This window comes from Drosophila hydei, unplaced genomic scaffold (assembly GCF_003285905.1).
Source record: "Drosophila hydei strain 15085-1641.00,03,60 unplaced genomic scaffold, DhydRS2 tig00008121-arrow-pilon, whole genome shotgun sequence".
In the NCBI taxonomy this organism is placed as follows: domain Eukaryota; kingdom Metazoa; phylum Arthropoda; class Insecta; order Diptera; family Drosophilidae; genus Drosophila; species Drosophila hydei.
The window spans coordinates 2979839-3006206 of record NW_022045832.1 but is presented as its reverse complement, the minus strand read 5'-3'; the positions used below and the strand labels follow the sequence as shown (position 1 = coordinate 3006206).

General features: G+C 37.9%; 3 protein-coding genes across 4 annotated transcripts; 2 read left to right on the top strand and 1 right to left on the bottom strand.

Annotated features, from left to right (window-relative positions):
* The first annotated feature begins 169 nt into the window (after positions 1-169).
* Positions 170-1467, top strand: LOC111602798 (SUMO-activating enzyme subunit 1). Its single transcript, XM_023320092.2, has 3 exons — positions 170-369; positions 454-882; positions 944-1467. Exons 1-3 carry the CDS (start codon positions 257-259, stop codon positions 1419-1421), a joined length of 1020 nt encoding a protein of 339 aa, XP_023175860.1. The 5' UTR covers positions 170-256; the 3' UTR covers positions 1422-1467.
* A 162-nt stretch (positions 1468-1629) lies between these two features.
* LOC111602771 (26S proteasome non-ATPase regulatory subunit 13) lies at positions 1630-3171 on the bottom strand. Its single transcript, XM_023320037.1, has 4 exons — positions 2891-3171; positions 2722-2835; positions 2138-2668; positions 1630-2076 (listed from the first exon to the last, which is right to left on the bottom strand). The coding sequence occupies exons 1-4, from the start codon at positions 2998-3000 to the stop codon at positions 1683-1685; spliced, it is 1149 nt and encodes a 382-aa protein (XP_023175805.1). The 5' UTR covers positions 3001-3171; the 3' UTR covers positions 1630-1682.
* A 461-nt stretch (positions 3172-3632) lies between these two features.
* On the top strand, positions 3633-25853 carry LOC111602661 (3-hydroxy-3-methylglutaryl-coenzyme A reductase). Of its 2 annotated transcripts, none has more exons than XM_023319846.2 (6): positions 3633-4327; positions 22380-22929; positions 23235-23322; positions 23384-23959; positions 24029-25615; positions 25683-25853. In XM_023319846.2, exons 2-6 carry the CDS (start codon positions 22506-22508, stop codon positions 25753-25755), a joined length of 2748 nt encoding a protein of 915 aa, XP_023175614.2. In that variant the 5' UTR covers positions 3633-4327; positions 22380-22505; the 3' UTR covers positions 25756-25853. The 2 variants fall into 2 exon arrangements, with proteins under 2 accessions (XP_023175614.2, XP_030080805.1); XM_030224945.1 differs by lacking the exon at positions 3633-4327 and adding an exon at positions 21900-22054.
* The last annotated feature ends 515 nt before the right edge of the window (positions 25854-26368 follow it).

The following is a 26368-nucleotide window of genomic DNA, read 5'->3' as shown; positions in this document are numbered from 1 at the left end:
TGCTTCACTTAGCAATTGTGCCGCGAACACGATATCGAAATTTTGAAATTGTCAAATTTCATAAGTTAGTCTCCGTTATCTGAAATGAAATGATCATAAAAACTGAGTAATGCAATGTCTTCTATGCAAGTGGTTGTACGGTACGGTATTCCGATATCTTATTCATGACGCATCGATAGTTTCGCAATATTCTTGCTTCTCTAGCATTGTTGGCGTTCATCTTTTTTGCGACATTTTTATAAATTTTCGTGAAAATATGAAAATGGACATTGAGAAAAATGCAGAAGGGACTGGCGTTGAGCTCACAGATGCAGAAAATGAACTATATGATAGACAAATTCGACTTTGGGGCTTGGAATCCCAAAAAAGGTTAGTTTGCCGGTTAGCCGGCTATCTCCATTTTTTTTTAAATCAATTAAAAGTAATAAATGTTAAATAAACATAATTTTTTAGACTGCGCACAGCCAATATACTGATTTCTGGTCTGAATGGGCTTGGTGCTGAAATAACTAAGAATATCATTTTATCCGGTGTTAACTTGGTGAAATTGCATGATGACAAATTGGTCACCGAAGAAGATTTTTGCTCACAATTTTTGGCGGCACGTGAAGAATTAGGAAATAACCGCGCCGAAGCCTCATTAACGCGCGCTCGAGCTCTTAATCCCATGGTGGACATATCTGCGGATACGCAGCCATTGATCGAGAAGAATGCGGACTTTTTTGGTCAATTTGATGTTGTAGTTATTAACGGGGCAAACAACGAGGAACTGTTGCGAATTGATACAATCTGCCGGGAGTTGGGCGTTAAGTTTTTTGCCACTGATGTTTGGGGCATGTTTGGTTTTCATTATGCTGGTTTACAGAAACATAGCTACGTAGAGTAAGTGGTTTGAAGTCCACATAGAAAGACCTCTTTAATATTGTGTATTCATTATTTTTAGAAACGTTTTCAAGTACAAGGTAATATCGAAGCCAAATGAGAAGGTTAAATATGAAACGGTCTCCACACCAGTCCAACGCGAAGTCGAGTATCCAGCCTATTCCAATTGGCTGGATTTCAATATTAATGCCCCAAACTATCAACGCAAGTTGAAGCGCGATGGACCAGGCATCATACTGTTGCGCGTTTTGCAAAACTTTCGCAGCACACATAATCGCGATCCCAACTATAAGACCAGAGAAGCAGATATTGCTTTGCTGGAACAAATCCGAGACGAGCTTGTGCCAAACTCTGCACTGACCAGTGATGCACTTGGCTTACTTTTTGCACAAATATCGCCAGCAGTCGCTGTCGTTGGTGGCGTTGTAGCTCAGGAGATTATTAAAGTAGTGACTAAAATGGAAGCTCCTCATCGCAATTTATTTATATTCAATCCGGAAACTTGTATGGGTTATGTGGAAGCAATTGGTGTCAACTAATTGACGCCAATTTTATTGCATAAATAAAGTAAAACTTCATTCATAATTTATCTTAAAAAGTTAATTTTATACTCAAGATATTAAGACAACACTATCAAAGAGAACTTGCAACATCCTTGCAAACTCTTCTACACAGACTGATGAAACTCGTTTCTTTTTCTCTTTTATCATTAGAGAAAATTGGTAGTAAAACAATTGTTAAGTTTTGCATTATGCATGTTGGTTTAATACAAAAAGCAAATGGAAATAAAAGAAAACTTATCAATTTGTGAGAATTTCTGCAGCACGATTCTCCATAAGTTTTTCCATATTTGTAATCGCACCCATCCATGTGTCCAGTGTACTGGCCATTCCAACAATTTGCGTGCGGTCCAAAACACGTGGCTGCACCCAAGACATGTTCACTACCCCAGCCACTTGATCAATCTCGCCGCGCACCAGATCTAGAGCCAGAGCCTTCATGATCAAAAACTCAACCTCTTTGGGTGGCAGCTTTGTTTCATTGGCGATGTCAGCAAAGGAAATTGCACGCTCAATGGCCGAACGTTTAAAAGTCATCTCCATAAGGCAGAGCAATGAAATCTTTTGGCGCAGTTTAACCTCCTGCGCAGCCAAATCGGGAATTTTCGACCAAATATTTTTCATTTCATTAAATCTATTTGAAATGACAAATACAAATTTAATTTAAAATTATTAAATAACTTAGGAGCACTCACTTATTAATATCGCCCATGTTGAATGCCTTTAGTAACTCGACCAGCCATTCGTTTTCCGTATTTTGAAGTGATTCCAAAATGGGATGCGCCAATAGCTCGCCAATGTTATAGACGCCATCGCCTAATAGAGCGGCCAGCCCCAAAAAGAAAGCTTGTTGCGCCCATTGATCGCGAGGGTAGTCGTCCAGCGAACAGCCCAGGAACTGCAAGCCACAACGATAATATTCACTGTGCTTGCCCACACGACGATAATATTGGGAGGCAAGCATATAGTATTTGCCATGCACGGGAGTAACATTGCCTGCTTCTTCGAGAACATCACGCAGTTCTTCAATGATTTTCTTGGTGGCAGTAAGATCGTTCAGATTGCTGAGATATAAGTTGCCTTGCATGACTTGCAGATACCAGACAGCTTCATCACATATTTTAACTTTATCCTTCATTTTTTCCAAAAAGTCGATTGCCTCCTTTTTGTCACTGATATTATCCACGACTACCTCAAGTATTTGAATCAGACCATAGGGATTTATTCTGCAATTATATATCATATTTACCAAGCCTTGATTAATTCGGGTTTAACTTACTTTGTTTCAAAGGTAGAGATAAAATTTTGGTACAGCTGCAGTAGAGCGCTCTCGTCCTGCAGAGTTTCATGGCGCACAAATGCAACTAGCTTAATCGTAAGCTCGTTCCATAGCCTGAAAAAAAAACAAAATATTATATATAATTAAAAAAAAAATTAAAAACGCTTACTTTTCATTGTGCAGCTCTTCAATTAGAGTCCATTCGGCAGCGAGCTCTTTGTTTGTTGTTTTCTTTTGTGCTGCCAAGTATGCAGTAACTGTCGCTTGCGTATTCGACATTGTTGCTATATCCTGAGCTGAGCTATGTTCTGAATATATATTTAATTTAATTTTGTATAAAAATATGCGCGTATGAAGTAGGCAATGTGAAATTGCAAATCACAATTAGAGATGCCTAAAATATCGATATAATATCAATATCGATTACTTGCGAACGTGATATTGTAAAAGTAAAATATCTGATTTACATTGAAATGTGCCTTAATTTTAATAAATGAATAAATTTGTAAGTTTTCATGCACACCAGATCAGAAAATTGATGTGCTCTCAAAATATTTCCACAGTACAAGGTATCGTACATACTCCACTTACAATAGCAAAGACATAAACCATTAAAGTGGTGGCACTAACAAAGCAACTGTTATGCACTGAACTGGCAACGCTCAACTTTAAAAAGATGAAATCACTTATCAAATTGTAAATAAAAATAAATGCCTAGCAGCGATCTTCGATATTTTTATGTAACGTTCGTTTAAAGGAAGAATCAAATTTTATATATTACGATTGCGAGAAACTTAGAATTTTCGATGCAATGTTATAAGCAGAGACTGTTAATCTAATTGCCACTGTTAAGCTGTTCATTGTTAACAGAACGAACAGCTGTTGGGCACTGCGTGGGGAGTTCAGTTCAATGAGAACAGCTGAGCGTGAAAGTCGTGGTGCACGGAAAAAATATAATCGTATTTCCAAACATTTATAAACGTGAACGATAAAGGATATAACACGTCAGATAGTTTAAATTCAGCTTAACCGCAAGTACTTCCAACTCAACTAGTGCAAATCCGTGCAGTTCTATTTTAACAATCAAATCTCATGCGCACCTAGTAATAACTACAAAGAGCACCCGTATCTAAAAAAGGAAAAAAACGAAAAGAAAAGAAAAGTAACACTCTGATTGTTTAAACAAAATAGAAAACGAAATTGTCTGCACTAGCAATAGCATGTTAATGATTGTGTGATTGTTATATAAATGTTAAAAATTTATTAACTACATTTCACACACACTCGAACCATTATGTGGATTTGTTTGCAAAGTGTTCAAATAAATAAAACTTATACGCATAACTCAATAGATTTTGTGCTTTAAATACGAAAAAAGACGTGCTCCACAATATAAACTGGAAATAAAACTCTTAACTAGTTGCTAGCTAGTTTGTGGTGTGTGTGTTTTGCCAATCGGCAAACACCAGCGTTTCATCTTGAAAGCGAAATAAGCGGCTTCATTTGCATTTGTTTTGTCCGTGACCAATCATCAGATACAAAACACATCGAAGTGTTCAGCCACCCAGCAACAGAAAGCATCTATATTGAATATATCAAAAGCGAGGTTAGTTCTCTTTACCATATGTTTAGTTATAGATCTGTTAGCAATTGTGCGTACTGTCGCGTTGCAGTGGAATCTTATCAATTGGCTAATCTTTGGCCGAGCAGCAAACTATTATGCAACTGTCCAATCCAATTCCATTCAATTGTTTACGCCACTTATCGTGGCGCTTGCCTGCCCCATTATGTTGCGGGCGCAACATGTGCACCGCATGTTCCGTTCAGCGTCCCTATTGCCTATTGCCCATGCTTATTGTAAGTGCATTTCCTGGCCGCACTTGAGGCAGTCGAGGACGCACATTTCTATTGTCTACCATCGACGAAAATGATTTTGTTACAAGGGGGAACGAGAGGGTGAGAGCGGTATGTTGTATCCTGTTGCGCTCTTAACTTTTCCCATTTCCTGCAACTGTCGAACTGGTGCTCGAAAGTCTCTGCCACTTTTTCAAAATCATTGTCAGCGCAGTTGATATTTCCTTGGCCAGGCCCCTGCTAAAGTACCCTAGCCCAAGTAGGCTATGCGTTCGCCAAATTGAAACGTGCGACATCTGGCGTAGACGGGCGGAACTGCCCGCCTGTCTGCCTGCTTCGAATTCAGTTTACAGTTATGTGAAGAGCGGCAATTACAAATATCCAAATAAAAAGAAAAGAAAAAACAACACAAATATGAAAAATAAATAAATAAAAATACAACAATATTGTACAAGTGTGACATGTCTTTGTTTCATGATTAACTAATAAATACTCTATATTTCGAGTGAATAATACAATTTTTAAATTGATTTCATTTATATAAACTTACTTTAGGCCAAAACGCTAATATAATTTAACGCTCACTAAATGATTTATAATTCGTTAATAATGTCTGTATAAGTACATTTAAAAATCCGAACAGTTTTTAACAAAAATTTACTTAGTTTTATATTTAAATTGAATATTTAATGACATCGAAATTGTAATTAAATTAAGTTTTTATTATTTTTTTAATTAATTGTTTTATAATAATAGTTAATTTTTTTAAAATAAACTTAATATATTCTTCTAACAATCCCAAAGTTTTAAACAATATCGGGTTTCAAATTAAATAGCTTATGAAAATGATTCCCAATTGTTTTTACGGAAATTCCACATAATATATCTACGAATTTTACGAACTAGTTGCACTTCACACAGGGTATAAATGAAAAAAATACATTCCTAAAGTGCAATTTGCTTTGCGTTGCCATCGAATGTTGACTGCTCTTGTTTTTCTGTTGTCTGTTACACTGGCTATTAAAAGCAAAAGTGAAAAATTCCATAGAGACGCTGGCGGCATCAACTGTAACGGCAACTGCAACGCCAACCGCAACAGCAACTGCAACTGCAGCAAGAGCTACTCCAACAACGGCAACAACTCTGTCAAGTGCGTTGTCGCTTCCTCTTTGGGTGCGTTATGTGGCCAACCAACTGAATATACATAAGGGTGTGCATGAGTGTATGAGTGTGTGTCAATGTGGCTGCCTGTGTGTGTGTACGTGCGTGTAAGTGTGATTCAATTACAGGCCAATCCAGTCCAAGTTGAGGAGTTGTCTGTGCCAGGCCCAAGCCTCAATTCGATGCTCGGCGCGTATATATTGCGAAAGAGTTTTTCAGCCGGAGACTTGGCCAAAGTCAAGCCGCATGCCTCATAACTATACGCACACACACACACTTGCACGGCTGTGTATGTATTTACATTGATTCGAATTCCATTGGCGGCGATTTCATAATCGCTTACGCCGCTTCCCTCGTTTTACTTAATTTTTTTACGTATTTTGTTGCTTCTTCAGCTGACTTTTTTTATTTTTAAATATATACATATATTATATATTTACATATATACGTATATGTATATAGCTTGGTAGCATTTTTATGTGAGTGTTTAGCTTTTGATTTTTTGGGACTGCTTTAAGTTTGAGCAACAACAACAATGGCAACACACGAAACAAAAAAAAAAGTTGTTTCAATGTTGGTAACTTTCTCCTCAACCACCTGCCAAAACCGCAGAGCGCTCAGCTAGCGCTGTCAGTAACAACTGTTTTTATGTATATGTATAGATGTGTGTACGTGTGTGTGTGCGTGTGTGTATGTATGTGTGAGTGTTTCCATTTGTCATGTTGTTGTATTTGATATGCGCGCTATGCGTGCCAGTTGATTGCGCGATTAGCAAAGCCCGCATTCAAAACGCGTGCGCGCGAATTTCGAACTCAAGCTGCAATTTCATAATCTTCATTCGCATCATCAGCGACAGCGACATCATCATCATCCTCTTCATTATCATCATCATATACGCAGTTAGCTAGCTGAGTCAAACTGTATGTGCTAATTGAATCGATTCCCATCAGACAAGAAATCTCTCAAAGCGAACAGGTAAAAACCAGGTAACTTCCTCGTCCAGCAGCTAACTAAGACCAAGGCGAAGGCCAGTTCAGTCCATAGGCTGACTGTGGTTATAAAATCAAGTGACAAAGTAAATTTCAAGTAGTCTTCCATGTGAATTTCCATCGTTATCTCAAAATGATAGTCCTCTTATTTAGGCCTAATTAAAATCTAATATATATGACTAAATAAATGAAAGTGTTATGACCAAAGTCTGTTTTCCTGTAACTGACTAAAATCGATTTCAAATCGACTTAAGACTTAATTGTAGCCCTGCTTTAAAGAACTTTCTTCGAGAAGAGGAAAAATTGAATTGAAGATAACTTGATTTTTTCCAGTGTATCCATTTGTGGGTGGCCATAAAAAAATTGCAATTAAATTGTTGTTCGATCAAATCAGTTCAATGGCAAAGCCAGTGCCAGAAGAGGCAGCACTCAAGATGCCTTTGTAATGCAAATATAAACACGACTGTGCCAGGCCTAAACAACAGCAGCACACACACACACACGTTTTAGCCATAAACATATTAAATTTTATGATTATTAGAGCCGCAACGTCTGCTGAGCAACTTATGCAAATCTCTGATTAAAGATAAGCGCGCCTCGTGGCAGCTTTTCCTAGTGCTGCTCCAGCTCCATGTGAAAGAGGTCGGCAGTACGCATTGGAAAACCAGTTGCTTTCAATTTTTTCATGTTCAGGGTTCACCAGGTGTCTTCAACTTCAATTGTTGGTGGGCAGGTATTTGCTCAGTTGCCTCAACCTCAAAGCATTTTATACGCCGTGCAATTGGCACTCCAAATAGCTGATGACCGCCATGCATGCTGATGACTCTTAATGGCTTTTGGGTACGACATCAAAAACTATCACACGAACAACAACGCAACATTCCGCACCCAAAAAAACACAGCAACAACAACAACAACAACAACTAAATGCAACTGAAAACGAGCGCGTTTTAGATTTTTTGTATTGGCGTAAGGCATATGGCATAATCAAGTTTGCAGCTCAAGTGGCTTTTACTTGCACCACCAGACTGGGCCACGCACCACTGAGGAGCAGTCACTGTAGCTCCCACTTCCCATTCATCGTGTCTGCTAGTGGGGCTGCCAAGTTGTCTATGTCACATGCTTTTGCCTCATGTTTTATTGCCACCGTCACAGCGGTTCATGTTGTTATTTGCATTGGCCAAACAGCGGTCGCTGCACAGTGCACAGTGGGGCAAACCTCATACGAGAAAATATAATACTTAAATGTTATATATCAAATGCTTGGTTCGAGAATTTCACATTATTAAATGTGTATTTCAATAGCAGCTCTTCCTCTCACGCTTTACTACACAAAATATAGAGTTTGGTTTCACTGTAGTTAGCTGCTGTTGTCTGCCAAGTGAATGCAATGAGCGGCACAAATATTGAAATACACACAAGATGGAAGATGAGAAAAGAAAAAAAAGTAGAGGGCTGCTGATGAGATTGCCTCTCCATATAATTATCTTGTGGCTCTCTGTGCATAATTCTATCGTCTCTTGTTCTATGCATGTTTGTTCAGATCTCGACGGGGCGGCGTTTCTACCAAAGGTCTCGCAAATATTGCACAAACGTACAATGTTTGAACTACACTCGATGTGGAATTTGATGTACGAAGATGTAATTGCTGTCGATGTTGGTCTGGAAATGCAGACATATGTGTATAAGTTAACACATAACATTTAATATAGGGTATTTCATAAGTTTATAACCAACCCTCGCTATCGCGTGTTTCGTAAGTTAAGAAACAGCCCTCGCAATTGCGACACTGCATACTTTGTATCAGCGCGCTATAACTGCAATGGTCAGCGGCGGTAACCAGATACTTTTGTTTACTGCAAGAGTTTCCGTTATTGCCTAAGATTGCTGAGTCGGCTTGCCGACCATGACATTGTGGTGTGATGCGAGTTTTGGCTTAGCTTAAGTGAAATATTCTATGTAGCTAAAAATCAGTTTTGCATTGAAGTTTGAAGAATAAACCCGCACTACTCCGGCACACCGCCGTAATCAAATTGTTATATTTCTGATCATTGCTGAGCCACAAGGCCAGTTAATAGAAAAGGGGGTGAAGTCAAACCCTCCAACATAATCATCATAAGAAGATTATAATTACCCGATCAACGCTGGACCTGCCACCGACGCCTAGCTCATAGCTGGACCAGCAACTTATTGATTAAGACTATAAATACCCGATCAACGCTGGACCTGCCACCGACGCCTAGTTCATCGCTGGACCAGCAACATATTAATTGGCGCCCAACGTAAAAAAAAAAAAAAAAAAAAAAAAAAAAAAAAATTTTTTTTTTTTTTTGGAATTTAAATCATATTAAACAAGCTTGCAGAAAAATTACGATTTATCCTGTCATTCACAAGAATTTCATATTGCGATTGCCTGACAACGTCATAGCCGAATGCGATGGAAAAACCCACACACTGCAGAGTTGCACCGCTTCACCTGGAGCCACCTTTTGTCGTCTGGCATTAGAGAGTTCATGTGCCAAAGAGCTCCATGCAGGTGGCACGGCACACTGTGAAATCCAGCCGAGCAACCTGGAAATAATCACCCACGTAGATGATGGAATCATCATTCTTAACGACGGGTCCGCAAGGATCCAGGTGGATAACGGCACTGAAATCCAAGTACACGGCACGCATCTCATTACGTTCGGGGACCGAGTCGCGATCAACGGGACTCTGTTTTACAACCACAACAACGTACGCAATAGAGTCCCGGGCATTGCCAACTCTCCCTTGCTGAACATCACTGCCAGCCAAGATGTCCTCAGCCTCCCTTATCTTCATCGTTTAAATGAACGTAATTTGGAGGAGATACAGCAATTCAAGAAAGACGCCGGAACTGATCAAGCTTATCGTGTGGCATTCATCATTGGAGGTATATGCTGTGCTTTAATCTGCATTGGCCTCACCCTTTGGCGGTTCATCGACGCAAGGAAGTCTGCGAAGCAATTACGAGAAGTCGTCGCCGGAATTGGGTCGGCCGAGGGCGGCCTTACACTTGAAGGGGGAGTAGTTAACACATAACATTTAATATAGGGTATTTCATAAGTTTATAACCAACCCTCGCTATCGCGTGTTTCGTAAGTTAAGAAACAGCCCTCGCAATTGCGACACTGCATACTTTGTATCAGCGCGCTATAACTGCAATGGTCAGCGGCGGTAACCAGATACTTTTGTTTACTGCAAGAGTTTCCGTTATTGCCTAAGATTGCTGAGTCGGCTTGCCGACCATGACATTGTGGTGTGATGCGAGTTTTGGCTTAGCTTAAGTGAAATATTCTATGTAGCTAAAAATCAGTTTTGCATTGAAGTTTGAAGAATAAACCCGCACTACTCCGGCACACCGCCGTAATCAAATTGTTATATTTCTGATCATTGCTGAGCCACAAGGCCAGTTAATAGAAAAGGGGGTGAAGTCAAACCCTCCAACATAATCATCATAAGAAGATTATAATTACCCGATCAACGCTGGACCTGCCACCGACGCCTAGCTCATAGCTGGACCAGCAACTTATTGATTAAGACTATAAATACCCGATCAACGCTGGACCTGCCACCGACGCCTAGTTCATCGCTGGACCAGCAACATATTAATTTATATAGATCTATACACACTAACATACTGTATTTGTATTTATAGCTGTACTAGTGATTTGACCCTCGCATAGGCTTTATAATCAAACTTCAAAGTCAACCAGCAATTATTGTTAGGCCTTGTCATAATAATGCCAATAAGCTACCAAGTGCATGGCAAAAAAAAAATAACTAAAAGTAAATAAATGAATCAATAATAAACAAATAGCACAAGTATTTAGCAATATATTAAACTTTTCTTGTATCTGACCTTATTAATATACAAACGATTTCCGCCTTATTTCCAAGGATATCTGAAAGATACAAAAGTATCTGAAACTAGCTGGAAAAGTGGCTGAAAAGAAAAATTCTTAATAAATTTGGGGTATGACATAAAGTAGTTATAGATATATGTATATATATATATATATGTATACTAAAGTATCTGCAAAAGTATATATATATATATATATAACTAGCCATAACTACAAAAAATATCTATGTATTATAACATTTCTTTTGTGCGTAGCTACACTGATAAAGGAAATGTTTTATAGTTAGAACTAGACAAAAAAGTATTACAAAATATAATACACTTACATGTACACCGGATGCCAATCGATATTGCAGCAGATCAATTTGTTTAAGATACTTAAGTGTATATCTTGTATACTCAAGTATCTGTGCAATGATCTAATATTGGGTTGGCCAAAAACAAAGTGTTTGAGGAAGCTTTTTTTTAGCGCGAACTCAAACAACATAGTATATAGCACATACATAAATATATATATATATATATATATATATATATATATATATATATATATATATATATTTATTTATTTATATTTATCTGTATGTACATAATGTATCTAGTGGTTTGCGTGCCAATTCGTAAAATGTCTGTGTAATCTTTAAAGAGTCGATGTGAAACATGTATTTTTTAAAGCTTTTCTCAATTCTAGGAAAGATTCGCTATACGTTATTCGCCATGATTCGCTAAAACATGACTCATGTGATTTTCTCTAGCAGCGTTTGAGTATCGAAAAGTTTATTCTAGAATTTCTTCGATTTCTTTTCGAATTGTTATTGTTTTTGTGTGTGTTTTCAAATATGCGCACTCTCCTCGGTTAACACTTTTATGTCGGTCTATGCCATACCCTAATCCCAGCAACCATTCAATTTAGCCCACACGAATCAATTTGTATTAAGCAGGAGCTGGGCGTGGGTGGGCTCTGCTCTCCACCTAATCCTCAGCGAGCATGCAGCCGTGTAATATGAATGTGATTGAAATTTGAAATTGCATCCGGCAAATATCAGTGACTGAATGGCGTTGGCGATGCTCCTTCATATACCCTACAATAACAAATGGGCTGATTGGGGATTTCAATCAGTAAACAGTTATCAATGTATATGGTAAACGGTTTTTCGCTCAAATGTAAACAAAATATAATTTATTAAAAACAAAAACATACACCGAAATATATAGGCCACAAAAGATATATGTCTTAAGCTGATCAATTATTATATATAAAAATGGGAATTAAACAGAAATTTTCACTCAACTCAAAAATTATTTAATTTATATATTCTTTTATTCTTATCTCTTGAAGTCATTGGCAAGTAGCCGAAAAAAGGCTTCTATTCAAATTTGTAGGCTGAAGATTCAAAACTGCAGTTTGATTGCGCTTCTAATCGATTAAAAAGTTATCGATGATACGAAGCAAATTTGAACAGCGAATGTTAAATGAGGATATAGTTGTGTTCAATGAGTTCAAACGATAACATTGTGAATATAATGAGAATTTAAAGTGATTACAGGGTATTTAAGTCGGTTAGTTATGTTTTGTTGTTCACTTTTTCTGCATGCAAAATTAAAATTGGAATTTACAAGACTGAAGCTGACAGCAGAGGGAAAACTCAACGATTTTACGAGCCATGGCAACATTAATGATGATTACGATGATAGGGCAATGATGAGCATGATGATGACGTGTGGTATGTGTGCGAGTGTGCAAGTTTGTGGTATGTGTAGGTAGTTAGCTGATGATTCGATGGGTAACCGTGTGCGATTAGAAGGATGTTTAAAGTGTTTTGCAAGCTTTGTTAAGAGCTTTGGTGCGGCAAACTAAACCGAGCTAACCGAGCATGAAGGCAGCTTTGGCATTACTTAGCGTGATTGCATATCGGCGCCAGAAGCCGATGTGAATCGCATCGTATAGCATCGTATGCTATTTTTAAAATCTCAAGGCGTGCCTCGGATCAGTTGGCCACGCGTGCCGTGCCGTGCCGCATCAGCCTTGGGCTAGCGCATTTCAATTATGGTCTTTGTTAATTATAGCCTCCGATTGCTTAAATTGTTAACAAAGATTTTTATAAGCTTGCATTTAGACATAAATGTGCATACATATTCATGTCCCGACTCGTGTTAATGGGCAATTAACCGGCGTTGCCAGCCAATTACCCGAAGACCTGTTCAGACTACACTTACAGACGCTTAGACTCGGAAGCCAAATTGATTGCCTTCAAACTGCCTGTATTATGCACTTGAAATGAAATTCGCATACTCCATTTGTTTTACTCAACATTTGTTCAAGTTCGAAGTCGAACTTTACAGCTGTCATGGCCATACTCTATACCAAGTACCCTTTGACTAGTTAAACAAGTTGGCATGGATTAAATTTGAAATTGAAATTTGAAAGTATATCATATATATATTTATATAATTTGTTATTTTTTTTAATCTATTATCTACTCTGATAGATCTTTTGATTTATGTTTTCTATCATATTAATAATATTGACAAACCTAATTTATATTGCCGTCAGCTTACGGCTTTTATATTACATATCTAAGAGCGAATTTTTCGTGATGCTGATAAAAGGGAAAACATTTGAGATATCGATGAGTTAACTTGATTACAAAATAAATGAAATTCAATTTCTTTGCCATGGCATGTTGAAATGTTGGATCAATTTTTCACGCAAGTTGCCTGATGCAGCAGCAATTTCACGTTCAATGTTTGCTTCGAGGTCGTCAAGTTGCTGTTGACTCTTTAAATGGTCAAGCGGCTTCAGTTCTTGTATTTTGTATCGAATGTAGATCAAGATCCTTTCGCAAAGTTCGTCATAGTTACGTCACAATGTAAGAGACTGATGTGGGTCTTGCTCAAGTGAAGTGAAAGAGCCGTCAATATTTAAATCACTTTCTGTTTTTATTTGTTTCACAAGATGAAGATGAATATTTGATCATCGTAAAATTTTATATTTTTTATAAATATCTGAAAGAACATTACGTCCGTCTGTGCGCAGCCTCCTCGAATCAATATTGGTAGTTCTCTCAGATGACTATATTTTTTAGATACTTTTATTTTGTATCTAAATTTAAAGTTGTTTATAGATTTCTTTTTTGCTTTAGTTTTTAATTTTAAGTTTTCTCCACTCTCACTTTCTGCATTAATATTGAAGTATTGATATTCCCTATTTAAATTTGTTGAACTTAGCACCTTCAGCATCAAACTTAACTCTTTGGTCGCCGTTGCCAAAACTTTCTATATTATTATTATTTTTTAGTTCCTGTTTATTGGATAATCGTTAATGTAAGCGGTGTTTCTTTTGTGTTTTGTTTGGTCTTCAGCGATCTGAATCTGAACAAATAAAATCAAATAAAATCAATAAATGGTCGTTGCATTTGGGTCAATGTCAAATACGTTCAGTTGGACCAACTTCGATTTGAATCATAAACTTGATGACGATGATGATGATGCTGCTGAAGGCAATATCTTCATTTACGCCCCAAACTGGCTTCCATTAACATGGCCGAAACGATATTTATCAAACGATGCTCTCCCTTCATATTGAAGGCTTTTGGCACACGTGTCGTCCGTCGCTTGTCGGTTGTCGTGCGCGACATTCAGCTCGTTTTAGCTCATTGTTCTGTTTTGGCCAGCATAAAAAAGAGGTTTACAACTTGATGTCTTTTAATTGGAAATTGTTTGCTTTGTAAAACTTTTTGGCTCACTGCCGCAGAAATCTTTTGAAGTGATTCGAGCATCTAAAGTTTTAACGATATGTAAAATTTGCATATACACATATAAATCTCTTACAGCAGATATATTTGAATGCAAATTATAACCAGCGTGTGTAAGCGTATGTGTGGGCTCTGATTTCAGTTTTAGCTGCTTTTTGGCGCTTAAAGTTTTTCCTGACTTTGATTGCATACAAATTAGCGGTATTCGCATTTTCGGTAGAAAGTAAAACTGTTTTTATTGAATTTATTTATTTGGTAGATATTTTTTGTAGCTGCTGCTGCTGTTGTTGTAGAGGTTGTTGCTGTTGGCGTTGCTGGCATTAACGACAACTTTTACTTTTCTTCAGAAACTTGTAAATTACATAGACATTCGCCTCAAAAGAAGCTGAAAAATACCCAAAAAAAGAAAAGACGAAGGCAAAAAATTGCTCGACTTTTAGGTACCCTGTCGATAGACTTTATAGTTCTAGATATCGAGCCTGAGCATAACAGAAAGTTTGTTAAATATTATATATATATATATATATATATATATAAATGAAGTAATTCTTGTTCTCGGATATCATAATATATTATATATAATAATATAATATTCTATACATATATATAAAAAAATATTTATAAAATAATAGAGACCAACAAAGTTATTATGACACTCAAGAACAAGAATTAGTTTAAACTGTTTCGAGTAGCGAAATCTAATGAGTCTGAATTATAGTAATAAAATGTCAAAAAGCAGTGGAAAAGTTTAGTCCGTTTGTTTATTATTGCTTAGCAAAATTACCTGGGCAGTAAAAAGAGAATAAATCTCATTTCTAATGCTGAACAAATATTAAGCTAATGAACAGTTAAATATATATTCATATTTCAATAATCGTTATGCAAATATTATGCAAAAGTAAATCAATGTCAAGTGACTTATGCAACTCATTAAACTAATTAACTTTATCAATTATTACCAACTGTCTAATATGACCGCTTTGAGGCATATAATAAGTAAGGGGTATACAAATAGGTTTCTTTTGGTAATCATTTTTTGTGTTTTGTGAAACGTTTCGTTTATTGTCCGCACATTAATCTTCTTTTCAATCATGTTTAATGCGCTGAGTGATCTGAACCAGTTTCATTTTGGTCTTTTATTTTTTTGATATTGCAGTTGTGACAGACTAAGTGGTATTAATTAGTTAGATATTTTATCTGGCAAACTAGCTGCCGACCATGTTAATTGGAATAGTGCGTAGCTGTTGACATGGCTGGTTGGGGGAAAGCTACAAAAGAAGCGACTTTCAGCAATCAATTCAATGGCCGAGAAGCGAGTTTATACAGTTGAATGCCAGCTATGTTAGTTAGCTTATCTCGAATACTATGTACCTGCTCTCTAATTCGTACATAGGTACGTCAGTCTGTGCACGCACATGCTATAAGGTGGCATTGACATTGTTTATTATCTAACGATTTGAACTATTTTCATGCCATTGATGTACAAAAAAAGTAGAGCAAACTCTTAGCTGGAAATAGAGCAACTTTCATACCGCAACCAAAATTCATCGACTGCTATCAAAATGATCACATAACTGTTCATATATATGTGTATATAAATATTGTATTCAACTGCATTGCAGCACTCTTATAAAAAAAAATAAAATTCTATCAATGGCAACAATTCATCATGAAACTAATTTCCCCCAAGCTAAATTCATGTTATGTTTGAAATTGTGTTCTGTCTACGTTTTCTCACTCGAGCAATAGCATTATCGTCTTATCGGAACAAACGACAAATGTATGTAAAAAAGTTGTGATATATAAACAAGCAAGACTATCCGACTAGGAGATACCCTGAGCACTAGTAAAGCATTCCAGCTTATATATATTCATGACCTTGTCATAGCGGATCTCATATTAGTGTAACGTAGTCTAGTGCAGATAGGCAGACACAGCTAAACTAAGCTTTTTGTTTTTGTTCTATAATATACCTATTTCTATATGTTACATATGTTAACAAGAAACCAATATGCCAGGTTTAAATCATTTTAAATTTGCTCAGGGTAAACAAAATATACCATGGCACAGCGTGACTAATTCCTTAACGTCATTTGACCATTGCGAACTTTAGCACCCCTATCAGTGCTGAGAATTTAGCCGATTTCAGTACAGAGCTGTTCTTTTAATATTTTTAGCTATTTCTGAAACTATTTTATTTGATGATACGATTTATTTGCAAACAAGTATTTGACATTAAATATGCCATTAAATTGACCTTACAACATTAATTATTGAATTTCGCTCAAAACACAGCGAACTCTGCAACAAATAAGCTTATGTCGATGTGGATTATATAAGTTATTTAATGCTGATTGGCATTAATGCATTCTTAATTAAAATTGCAACTGTAGATGACAAGAACAATGACACAATGAAAATATGAAAACAAAAGTTAACTCTATTAAATTTCCGTTCGACCTTCATTATCCTTGTTATGCGCTGAATTCATTAAAAAGGGAATTCAGAGTATAATGATAAATGGGAAAATATATGGAACAGGTAGATAAATGCTTGGTAAATTCCATAAACTCTATATATACTTGATCAGCACGCCGAGGTGAGTCGATCTAATCCTGTCTACAGATTTTTTAGATTACTATTACGATTTTTGATACCTTATCTCTTTATCACTCCTCAATATAGCACTCTCACTTGTTTCTGTTCATCTGTCATCTGTTTAAATAGCTTTAAGCAAACCAATTTGAATCTCTTCTACAGCAACTGAAATGTGTCGAAAATCTGCACACAGTTTGTGTAACTTCTAAAGAATTCGTTTGAACAAAAAGAAATCACAATTGAAATTTATGTCTGCAGTATGCCAAAGAAACAAACCAATTTTTCAGAGAAATATTAATTTCATTTTTCTTTATGACCACAAAAATGGTCATAAGAAGAAAAATAATTGAGTCACTTTTTTGTTCTGGCTCTTTTTATTGCTGGAGTCTATATTCAGATTGATAAAAACTGATGTATATTTATAGCCTGAACATCGTTGAAAATCTGTTAAAATGTATCTAATAGGTATTGGGCGTGGTTGAATTGGTTATAATTTGATGAGTAAATTCTTGATGATTATGAACAGCCTAGGGACCTGTCTATCTATAAGAGTTCCATTTTAAAAATATATTCTTGCTATCGATAACTTTTTTCATTTTTTGTTCTCCAATAATATTTTGTTACCTCATGTATACATCTAACGAAACTAGGAGAAACTTAATTTTCGAAGATGGAGTTTGCTTTTTGTGCTCATATACTTATCCTCCATTGTGCATCCATCTCTAGCTTATATATTGCCAAAAAGGGTTTCTGTCAGTATAAATTTGCATTTTTGAGGGAAATATTTTTAAAATTAAAATAGAAAATTATAAAAATAAATACAAAGTATTATAATTAATGCAAACTCATGTTTTTCACTTAAGGCACTTTGTTGCGATACAATCAATATAAACAAAATATTATTCTGAATTTTGCTTAGGTCATTGTTTAGATAGGAAATATTTGATCGGGCGCATGATTTCGAAATCTCAATAATTTGAAAAATCGAATTGAATTTTTTCAATACGAATTTCACTGCAGAATTAGCAACGATATTTCAAGCAGTGGGTAGACTAATCCAGAAAAGTCCGCATGATAAAAACTAAACCCAATCGAATTTTAAAATATGAACCAAAACAATATCACGATATAAATAACAACAAATTATTTGAGGCGCTAATTGCTACAAATTTGCATTGGACTTTGCTCCGGTATTTGGGAATTTTCCAAAAATCCGTGCCGACACTTAGTTCCAAGAAATATTCAAATTCAACTAAAATATATTTATATTTATATATATAAATAAATCTGTATATAAGAAAAGTTATAAAATATATAATATAATTATTAATATATGCAGAATATTTATTCGTATTTTGGCCAATTGATGATTCAAAACTAAATTTATCGCTCGCAATTAACAGCCCTATGTTAATCATATAAATCATTTTCGACAAAAACAATATAAAATGAGCATGGAATTTTTTTGTCAATATTTAAAAATGATTCACTTTATGTTTTCCTGGTAGCACTTGGCGCACTTGTTGCATCTTAATTAGCCAGGCTTCCAGCAATTGGCATAATTGGCGCGGGGAAAGCCTGTTAATGCTATATATGAGCACTGTCTGAAATTTTCTCAGAATTTTTTTTTGAAAAAACCAAATTGTGGCTATTTATGTGTATGTAAGCATGTATGTATACACCCATGTACAAAAAACAATGGCCCAATTGGTCTCTGGTCTGTGGATCTGTTATTTTTCGTTGCTTGCGGCTCATTGTTTCTGTTAAGTTTTTTCTTTCTGTTAAGTTCTTTTCTTCTTCTTTGACCAGCCTCTGCTTTTGTTGTGCGAGTTTCTCCTATTGCGCTTACTCTCTGTGTAACATAGCGGCTTCTATTCTGTCCCTTTCTCTCACACACAGCTGTCTGCCGCGGGCTACTTTCGTAAGGTTGAGGTCGAGCGCCATTTCCGTTTGGCGAGTGCTTTTCAAATGTAAACGAAAAAGCCTGCAAAACAATGCAAGGCACATACACACATACATACGTAAGCAACACGAACACAAGCATGGATAGCAACACTATTTGAGATTCTCCAGTTGCCACAATTTCATCGCTAAATTTAACATTTCGCCATTCACTGGTTTATCCACACAGCGGCGCCCTGGCCGGACTATTCTTGTCTACGTTGTTGTTGTTCTTATTATTGTTATTGTTATGGTTATAGCTGTTGGCTTTTTTCATTTTCTCAAAATAAACATTCGTATGGAAATGGTAATTACTTTTTCAAAACTATTTTGCAATTATCATTCACACTTCTCATTTCTTGTCAAGAGCCTTAACATCAACTTGATGCACTTTGAACGGCAGAACAAAACAAGCAGCAATTTGAAATGTTTGTTTTTATTTGCTCATCTGTTCCACTATTGCAAATTTTGCCCCTCAGCTCAACATCATTATTGTCCTCAGAGTCATTATTATCATCATCATTATCAGTTTAATTATATGCGATGAGTTTCAAGGCAGGAAACTGAAATTGGTCGATTTAATTTTATTGTTCCTCATATTGATAAAAGTAGTTAAGTACGCCAAGTCGAGGTCATAGGGTCAAGTCTCTTATCTCCAATCTAATTCACGTGTTAAGAAAGTTTTCAATAGATTATATAGAACAACTGTATACTTTTAATTTATCCATTAATATTATGTAAATTCACAACATAATAGACATAATCGTGACTTATTAGCTTTGACATTAGCTTACTTAGCTGAGCGAGGCGAAGCTTTTAAATACAAAGCGAAAGATTCGAATCATTTGACGGTATGTAAATATTTGATCTGGTTGCCATCTCCATGTGTACTTCGAGCCTCGCGAATTCTTTTTAAAATGTTAATTACCCGTCATAAAAAAAAATCCCATAAATTGCTGTGAAGGGCATGACCACTATTATTTAGATATTTAAAAAAGATTACAAATCATACAGCACTGCAGATTTAATATATTTTGTGGCAATTTCTACAACTGGAAAGTTGTAATATTTTGATAAAATACTCAACTTTAATGATATACATAAGAGAAGTTCCATATATAACTCTAATTGCAAAATTTTTTAATGGGCCTAGAAAGCTCTTAAGGTCTTTACTCTGCTCACCGATTCAAGTAATCTTTTTATTGCTGTTGACTTAAGTTCTCAGCTTACGTCAACCATAAAATTCATGAACACAATTGTTGAGTACAATATATGTACATAAATTATTTCCCATTTTAAATAAAAGCATTAGTCACAAATCTTCGGCTGGCTTTTAAGTGTAAAATTTATCCACCGAAAGTCTAATATATTAAATGATAATAGACACATAACTTATTTGGTAATTATTAAATATATGTTTAGCTAGGAAAGGTTAGAACTTTTTAAGTTTTAACTTGAAATTCTATCAGATTTGACGTTTGCTTGGAAAAGCGGGCTTTGTAACAATGCATCAGACTAGAAAACATACAGATTCTTGGCTCACTTCAAGGTGCCGTAGCCATAAAATATTTCCTAAATGCGCGTACATATGTTGCACTCAGATTTTAGCTTTGTGTAATCATGATCTTGATCTACTCTTTCATCCATGGCCTCTGAGGCGTTCTGTTATGGTTGACTTTTGCCATAAAATTTTGTGCTCCCCGTAGTAGCTGGAAATAGCATCGGACAATTACATTGAATTTTATTTTAGCCAGAGCAAATGAAGACGAAAAAAATACATTCTGTATCTATATGAGATCATTGTTTATACCCAACAATTTTAACGATCGCCACAACTCTATTGCACCCCAGAGCCAGTGCCAGTGAGTGAACACCCATACGATGCCCAAAATGCAACATATGTATGTATATATATTTATATATATATATATATATATATATATATATATATTAATATATATATATTTTTTTTTTCATGGATATTCAAACAGTTCTCAGAGAATGGAAGCGCAACTGCAGTAGTCATAGTTTATGACCAGAGGCTTCGAGTTACACAACCCAGAAAAATGGCTCGTTCCTTTTCTTAAAGTAAAAAAAGATATATTTTATGGCTGGCACGATTAGCAACGGTACTTGAATCAGAGTCCAGCATCGCATAACTCAAACTCGGCGACAGACGTAGGCACAGGCAGACTTTTGAATATTTATGGCGCCTGCTAGAGAGGATGCTTGCCTATGCTGGGCACGTTGCGTGCGATCGTTCAGTGAGATTTGTATCCAGAGCCAAGTGCTTAGTGCCAAGTAGCGAGCAAATCGCATTGCTGGCTTTATTAACTCGGGCAGCTGCAGCCGTTCAGTCGGCAATGCCTGGCGTAAGCATGCGGATATGCTGATCGCATTGTAGGCGCCGCACTGGCTTATGCCATCAATCAGTGGGCAGGCGGTAGGCGAAAGGTAAACCCAAAGGCAAAAGCCTACCTACAGACATTCTATACACATACAACCATACACACGCGTATATTGGCAAACTATACGCACAATGCTTGTCCAAGGACGCGATTAAAGCAGCTTAGTGTAATAACCAGAGCATCAAGTTTTATTTCGCATACCCAGCTTTCCATTGAGAAGAGGGGTGTATTAAGCGCAGGCCTGTTATGTTAAGACACTGTTAGTTATTAAAAATAAAAATAAAAATATGAAAAATGGAGCAGTTCTAATAAATTTTGTTTAGATTAAGCTTCACTGAAAGCAAAAGTCAGCTAAAAATTTTAAATTGTGTTTACTAAATTTGAATAAGAATAAAAGTAAATATAACAATGCAAAATTTGCTCTGCTTACAATTAATAACATTTCTATTAATTTATGCGCGAATTTTGGATTATTATTTTTGAATGAGCAAAAGGCGAATCAGCGACATAATTTGATTAACATATATGATAATTTTGTTGTTGACAGCGAGTCACGTTAGCTTTTTTCAAAAAGTAAATATTACATTAACATCCCAATCTATTTGGTAGTAGCAAAACAACAGAGGTTTGTTATGTTAACTCACATAGCGGGTCGCTTGCTATCAATGGCTTAACATGACTACTGTTCAGTACTACCAGGCTTAACATCAAATTTCAAGCTTCTGTAACCGAAACCTGCTGGTAATGCAAAGACAGTTTGTGTAGGGTATTTATTGGTTGTGAATCCTGCCAACTTATATATTATGAATATATATACATATATCGGCTTTTCGTTCTTTGTTATCATGTTGAGAAGAAATCCAACGAACGGCCCAGGCGGACGCCCAAATGTGTCAATAGCAATCGATAAAAATTTTGTTGTTTTAGTTTTTGTGTTTAATTTGTTCCCCTCGTTCGGGTGGCACAACTATTATGTGGTGCAGGCAAGTTGATTGCCCTGTGTCCTCTAGTCCTTGATTTACTCTATGATACAGCAATTTAACTACTCTGGGTCTTTTAATTACAGCGCTTGGACGCAGTTTCGCAGTAGTGCCAGCTGCCAGCCGGAGTGTTTGGACCATTGAGCAGCGTGGTGCCGGCCAAGTTAACCCCAGAGACCTGGAGGAGCTCACTGAACGCAGCGGCAGCAAAGATGATTGGACGTTTGTTTCGCGCCCATGGCGAATTTTGTGCATCGCATCCCTGGGAGGTGATAGTCGCCCTACTTACCATCACAGCATGCATGCTGACTTTGGACAAGGGCAGCACCGTAGAGCCGACCAATGGTCTTAGCAGTGCTAGTGCAACGACAGCGGCTGCAGCTGCTGCAGCTAACAGTGCTGGAGCAGCATCTGCAGCGAGTGGTACGCAGCCGCCAATAATTGCCAGCACAACGTCATCGGCGACGTCGAGTCGACACCGCCCCTGTCATGGCTGGGGACAATCCTGCGATGGCCTCGAGGCTGAATATAATGCCGCCGATGTAATCCTAATGACCATTGTGCGCTGTACAGCGGTGCTCTACTGTTACTATCAGTTCTGCAGTCTGCATAGGCTCGGCTCCAAATATGTGCTAGGTAAGTGCGTCTGACTTGATTGGGGATTGCGTCATGGCTCTAAGATTTTATGGGCGCGTGTGTTGACACAACCGATTAGCTTCTGTCTGAAGAATATGCTTTGTTTATCTGGACGGCCACTATTTTGAGATATGTTTGGGCAATATTTTAGCTGCCTTTTTTCTTTTTTTATTATTTTTTTGGCGGTATTTCTCACGCGGTCTCTAAGTGAAACGACCTCTGCTACTAATACGAGTTGACGAACCCAGCTCGAACTCAAATTCAAGTGCGCTCTCCTGACTTTTTGCTTTTGTTTCTGTTTGCAGGTATTGCCGGTCTCTTTACGTTCTTTTCCAGTTTCATATTCACGACGGCCATTATCAAGTTTCTGGGCAGCGATATATCGGATCTCAAGTGAGTTAACCGCAGTTAAATCAGTCCAATTTATTAACTGTATAAACCTCCTTGTTTGTAGAGATGCGCTTTTCGTATTGCTTTTGGTTATCGATTTATCGAACTCGGGTCGATTGGCACAATTGGCCCTCTCGGGCAGCAGCCAGGCGGAGGTCACACAGAATATAGCAAGGGGCCTGGAACTGTTGGGTCCAACCATTACACTAGACACCATTGTGGAGGTACTACTGGTGGGTGTGGGTACATTGTCGGGTGTGCAACGGCTGGAGGTGCTTTGCATGTTTGCTGTACTGTCGGTGCTTGTCAACTATGTGGTCTTCATGACCTTCTACCCCGCCTGTCTTTCGCTTATATTTGATCTGTCGCGCAATGGTGTCGATATATCAGCCGTGAGAGAGCGCGCTAAAGGCTCGCTGTTGCTAAAATCTCTCACCGAGGAGGAACAAAAGGCGAATCCAGTGCTGCAGCGCGTGAAACTTATCATGACCACTGGCTTGATGATAGTCCACATCTACAGTCGGGTAGTGTTCAGCAACAGCGACTACGATGCTGTGGAAAAGACTCTTTCCCCGCCGCTAAATCTGAATGTAAACAACAATCGCACAGAATCGGGCGAAATAACTGATATTATTATCAAGTATGTTGTCAACATGGGAATGTGACCATATCAATAAAATCTTAACTGATTCCAATCTTATTTTTTCAGATGGCTAACAATGAGCGCTGATCACATAGTCATCTTCATTGTCTTGATTGCCCTTGTGATTAAGCTAATCTTCTTTGACCATCGGGATACTCTGCCGAATCAGCTTCCTCAGTCGACCACGGCGAAGGCTTCTCAGACTACGCCACTGGAGGAAGTGCCGAAGCAGAGCCCAAACCACACACCACTATTCAGTATTGAGGAGCACAGCTCAACAAATGCATCCACTCAAACCGACGTGGTATCCGTGCGACAGCGTCTGAGAGCACCAGCCCGCCCACCACGTCCACTTCAGGAATGCCTGAAGCTATTGAACTCCACCGACGAAGCCGATGGCATCGGCGGCGCCAGCGTTTTAAGTGATGAGGAAATCATTGTCATTGTCAAAGCAGGAGGACCTCATTGTCCGCTCTACAAGATTGAGTCAGTGTTGGACGATGCAGAACGTGGGATACGCATTCGTCGCCAATTAATAGCTGAACGTGCCAAGTTGCCCTTGTCACGCCTCGAAGTGCTGCCTTATGAGCATTTTGACTACCGAAAAGTGATGAATGCCTGCTGCGAGAATGTCCTGGGCTATGTGCCAATACCTGTTGGATATGCAGGCCCACTGCTGCTGGATGGAGAGAGCTACTATGTGCCTATGGCCACAACAGAGGGTGCTTTGGTGGCATCCACGAATCGGGGCTGCAAAGCACTTTCTGTGCGCGGCGTTCGGTCTGTGGTGGAAGATGTGGGCATGACGCGAGCACCTTGTGTACGCTTCCCTAGTGTCGCTCGTGCCTCCGAAGCCAAGAAGTGGATCGAGAGCGATGAAAACTATAAAGTGGTCAAGACAGAGTTCGATTCGACGTCTCGGTTTGGTCGTTTGAAAGAATGTCACATAGCCATGGATGGTCCGCAACTGTATATACGTTTCGTGGCTCTTACTGGCGATGCCATGGGTATGAACATGGTGTCCAAGGGTGCGGAGATGGCCCTGCGTTGCATTAAGCGTCAATTTCCCGACATGCAAATCATTTCGTTGAGCGGAAACTTTTGCTGCGACAAGAAACCCGCAGCAATCAATTGGATTAAGGGGCGTGGCAAGCGCGTAGTCACTGAGTGCACCATATCGGCAGCCACATTACGTTCAGTTTTGAAAACGGACGCGAAAACGCTGGTCGAGTGTAATAAACTGAAGAACATGTCTGGCAGCGCTATGGCAGGCAGCATTGGTGGCAATAATGCGCATGCGGCCAACATGGTCACCGCTGTGTTTCTAGCCACCGGTCAGGATCCTGCACAGAATGTCACATCCAGTAATTGTTCCACTGCTATGGAGTGCTGGAACGAGAATAGTGAAGATCTATATATGACCTGCACCATGCCCTCGCTGGAAGTGGGCACCGTGGGCGGAGGCACAGGTCTGCCCGGACAGGGTGCCTGCCTCGACTTGCTGGGCGTGCGCGGCGCCCATGCCACCCACCCCGGCGACAATGCTCGGAAACTGGCACAAATCGTCTGTGCCACCGTGATGGCCGGTGAACTGAGCCTAATGGCGGCGCTGGTTAACAGCGATCTAGTCAAGAGTCACATGCGTCACAATCGGTAAGAGTATAAGCGATGTTCGTTTTCGTAAAAGACTAATTTATTTGTCGTTCGGTTTCACTTTTAGGTCATCCATTGCTGTAAGCAGCGCCAACAATCCGCTCAACGTGACCGTCTCCAGTTGCAGCACAATCAGCTAGAACTGACGCCACTTTTACCTCCCTGTACATAGGCGCTCAGATCGAGTGGGGCGTTCAAGTTAAAATTATTTTGTTGAAACGAATGCTTATTGAATTAATTATTATAATTATAATTGTAATTAATCAATTGGCCAGGCCAAACTTCAGCAGCAGCATTAAGCGATTGTTTAAAGCCAAAGCCAAAGCCTTTTGTGTCCGTATGCGGTATACATATTTGTTGTAATTGTTAAAACTAGTATCAAGTATAACGCAGTCTGGGATTCAATGTTGTTGCAATTTCCATTTAGTTAATACGAGTATAGCTATGTATATATATATAAATATATATATAGGTATTTAATATATATATATATATATATATATATCAATGTGTGCATACGATAATGAGCCTATTTTTTCTACAAACATATTTCTAGTGCAAGCGCAAAAACTTGTAAAAAGTATTCCTTAAGCGAACTAGTTTTAGTGACTAAAGTTTAAAAATCAATGGTTTTTTTAGTAGACGAGACTATAGAGGGTGCCAAGCGAGAAAAACACGAAATGTTTTAATTGATAAATGTCTTTTTTAGACGCTGCGCCCGGGCTTTCAATTCGGAACTTCATTTATTTTACT

Excerpts from the sequence above, each read along its gene's own strand:
- LOC111602798 (XM_023320092.2), top strand. The coding sequence starts at position 257 with ATGAAAATGGACATTGAGAAAAATGCAGAAGGGACTGGCGTTGAGCTC. Across the intron at positions 370-453 it reads GGCTTGGAATCCCAAAAAAG|ACTGCGCACAGCCAATATAC; the intron begins GTTAGTTTGCCG and ends ATAATTTTTTAG. Across the intron at positions 883-943 it reads CAGAAACATAGCTACGTAGA|AAACGTTTTCAAGTACAAGG; the intron begins GTAAGTGGTTTG and ends CATTATTTTTAG.
- LOC111602771 (XM_023320037.1), bottom strand. The coding sequence starts at position 3,000 with ATGTCGAATACGCAAGCGACAGTTACTGCATACTTGGCAGCACAAAAG. Across the intron at positions 2,836-2,890 it reads GAAGAGCTGCACAATGAAAA|GCTATGGAACGAGCTTACGA; the intron begins GTAAGCGTTTTT and ends TTTTTTTTTCAG. Across the intron at positions 2,669-2,721 it reads ATCTCTACCTTTGAAACAAA|AATAAATCCCTATGGTCTGA; the intron begins GTAAGTTAAACC and ends ATATAATTGCAG.
- LOC111602661 (XM_023319846.2), top strand. The coding sequence starts at position 22,506 with ATGATTGGACGTTTGTTTCGCGCCCATGGCGAATTTTGTGCATCGCAT. Across the intron at positions 22,930-23,234 it reads CGGCTCCAAATATGTGCTAG|GTATTGCCGGTCTCTTTACG; the intron begins GTAAGTGCGTCT and ends TTCTGTTTGCAG. Across the intron at positions 23,960-24,028 it reads ATAACTGATATTATTATCAA|ATGGCTAACAATGAGCGCTG; the intron begins GTATGTTGTCAA and ends TTATTTTTTCAG.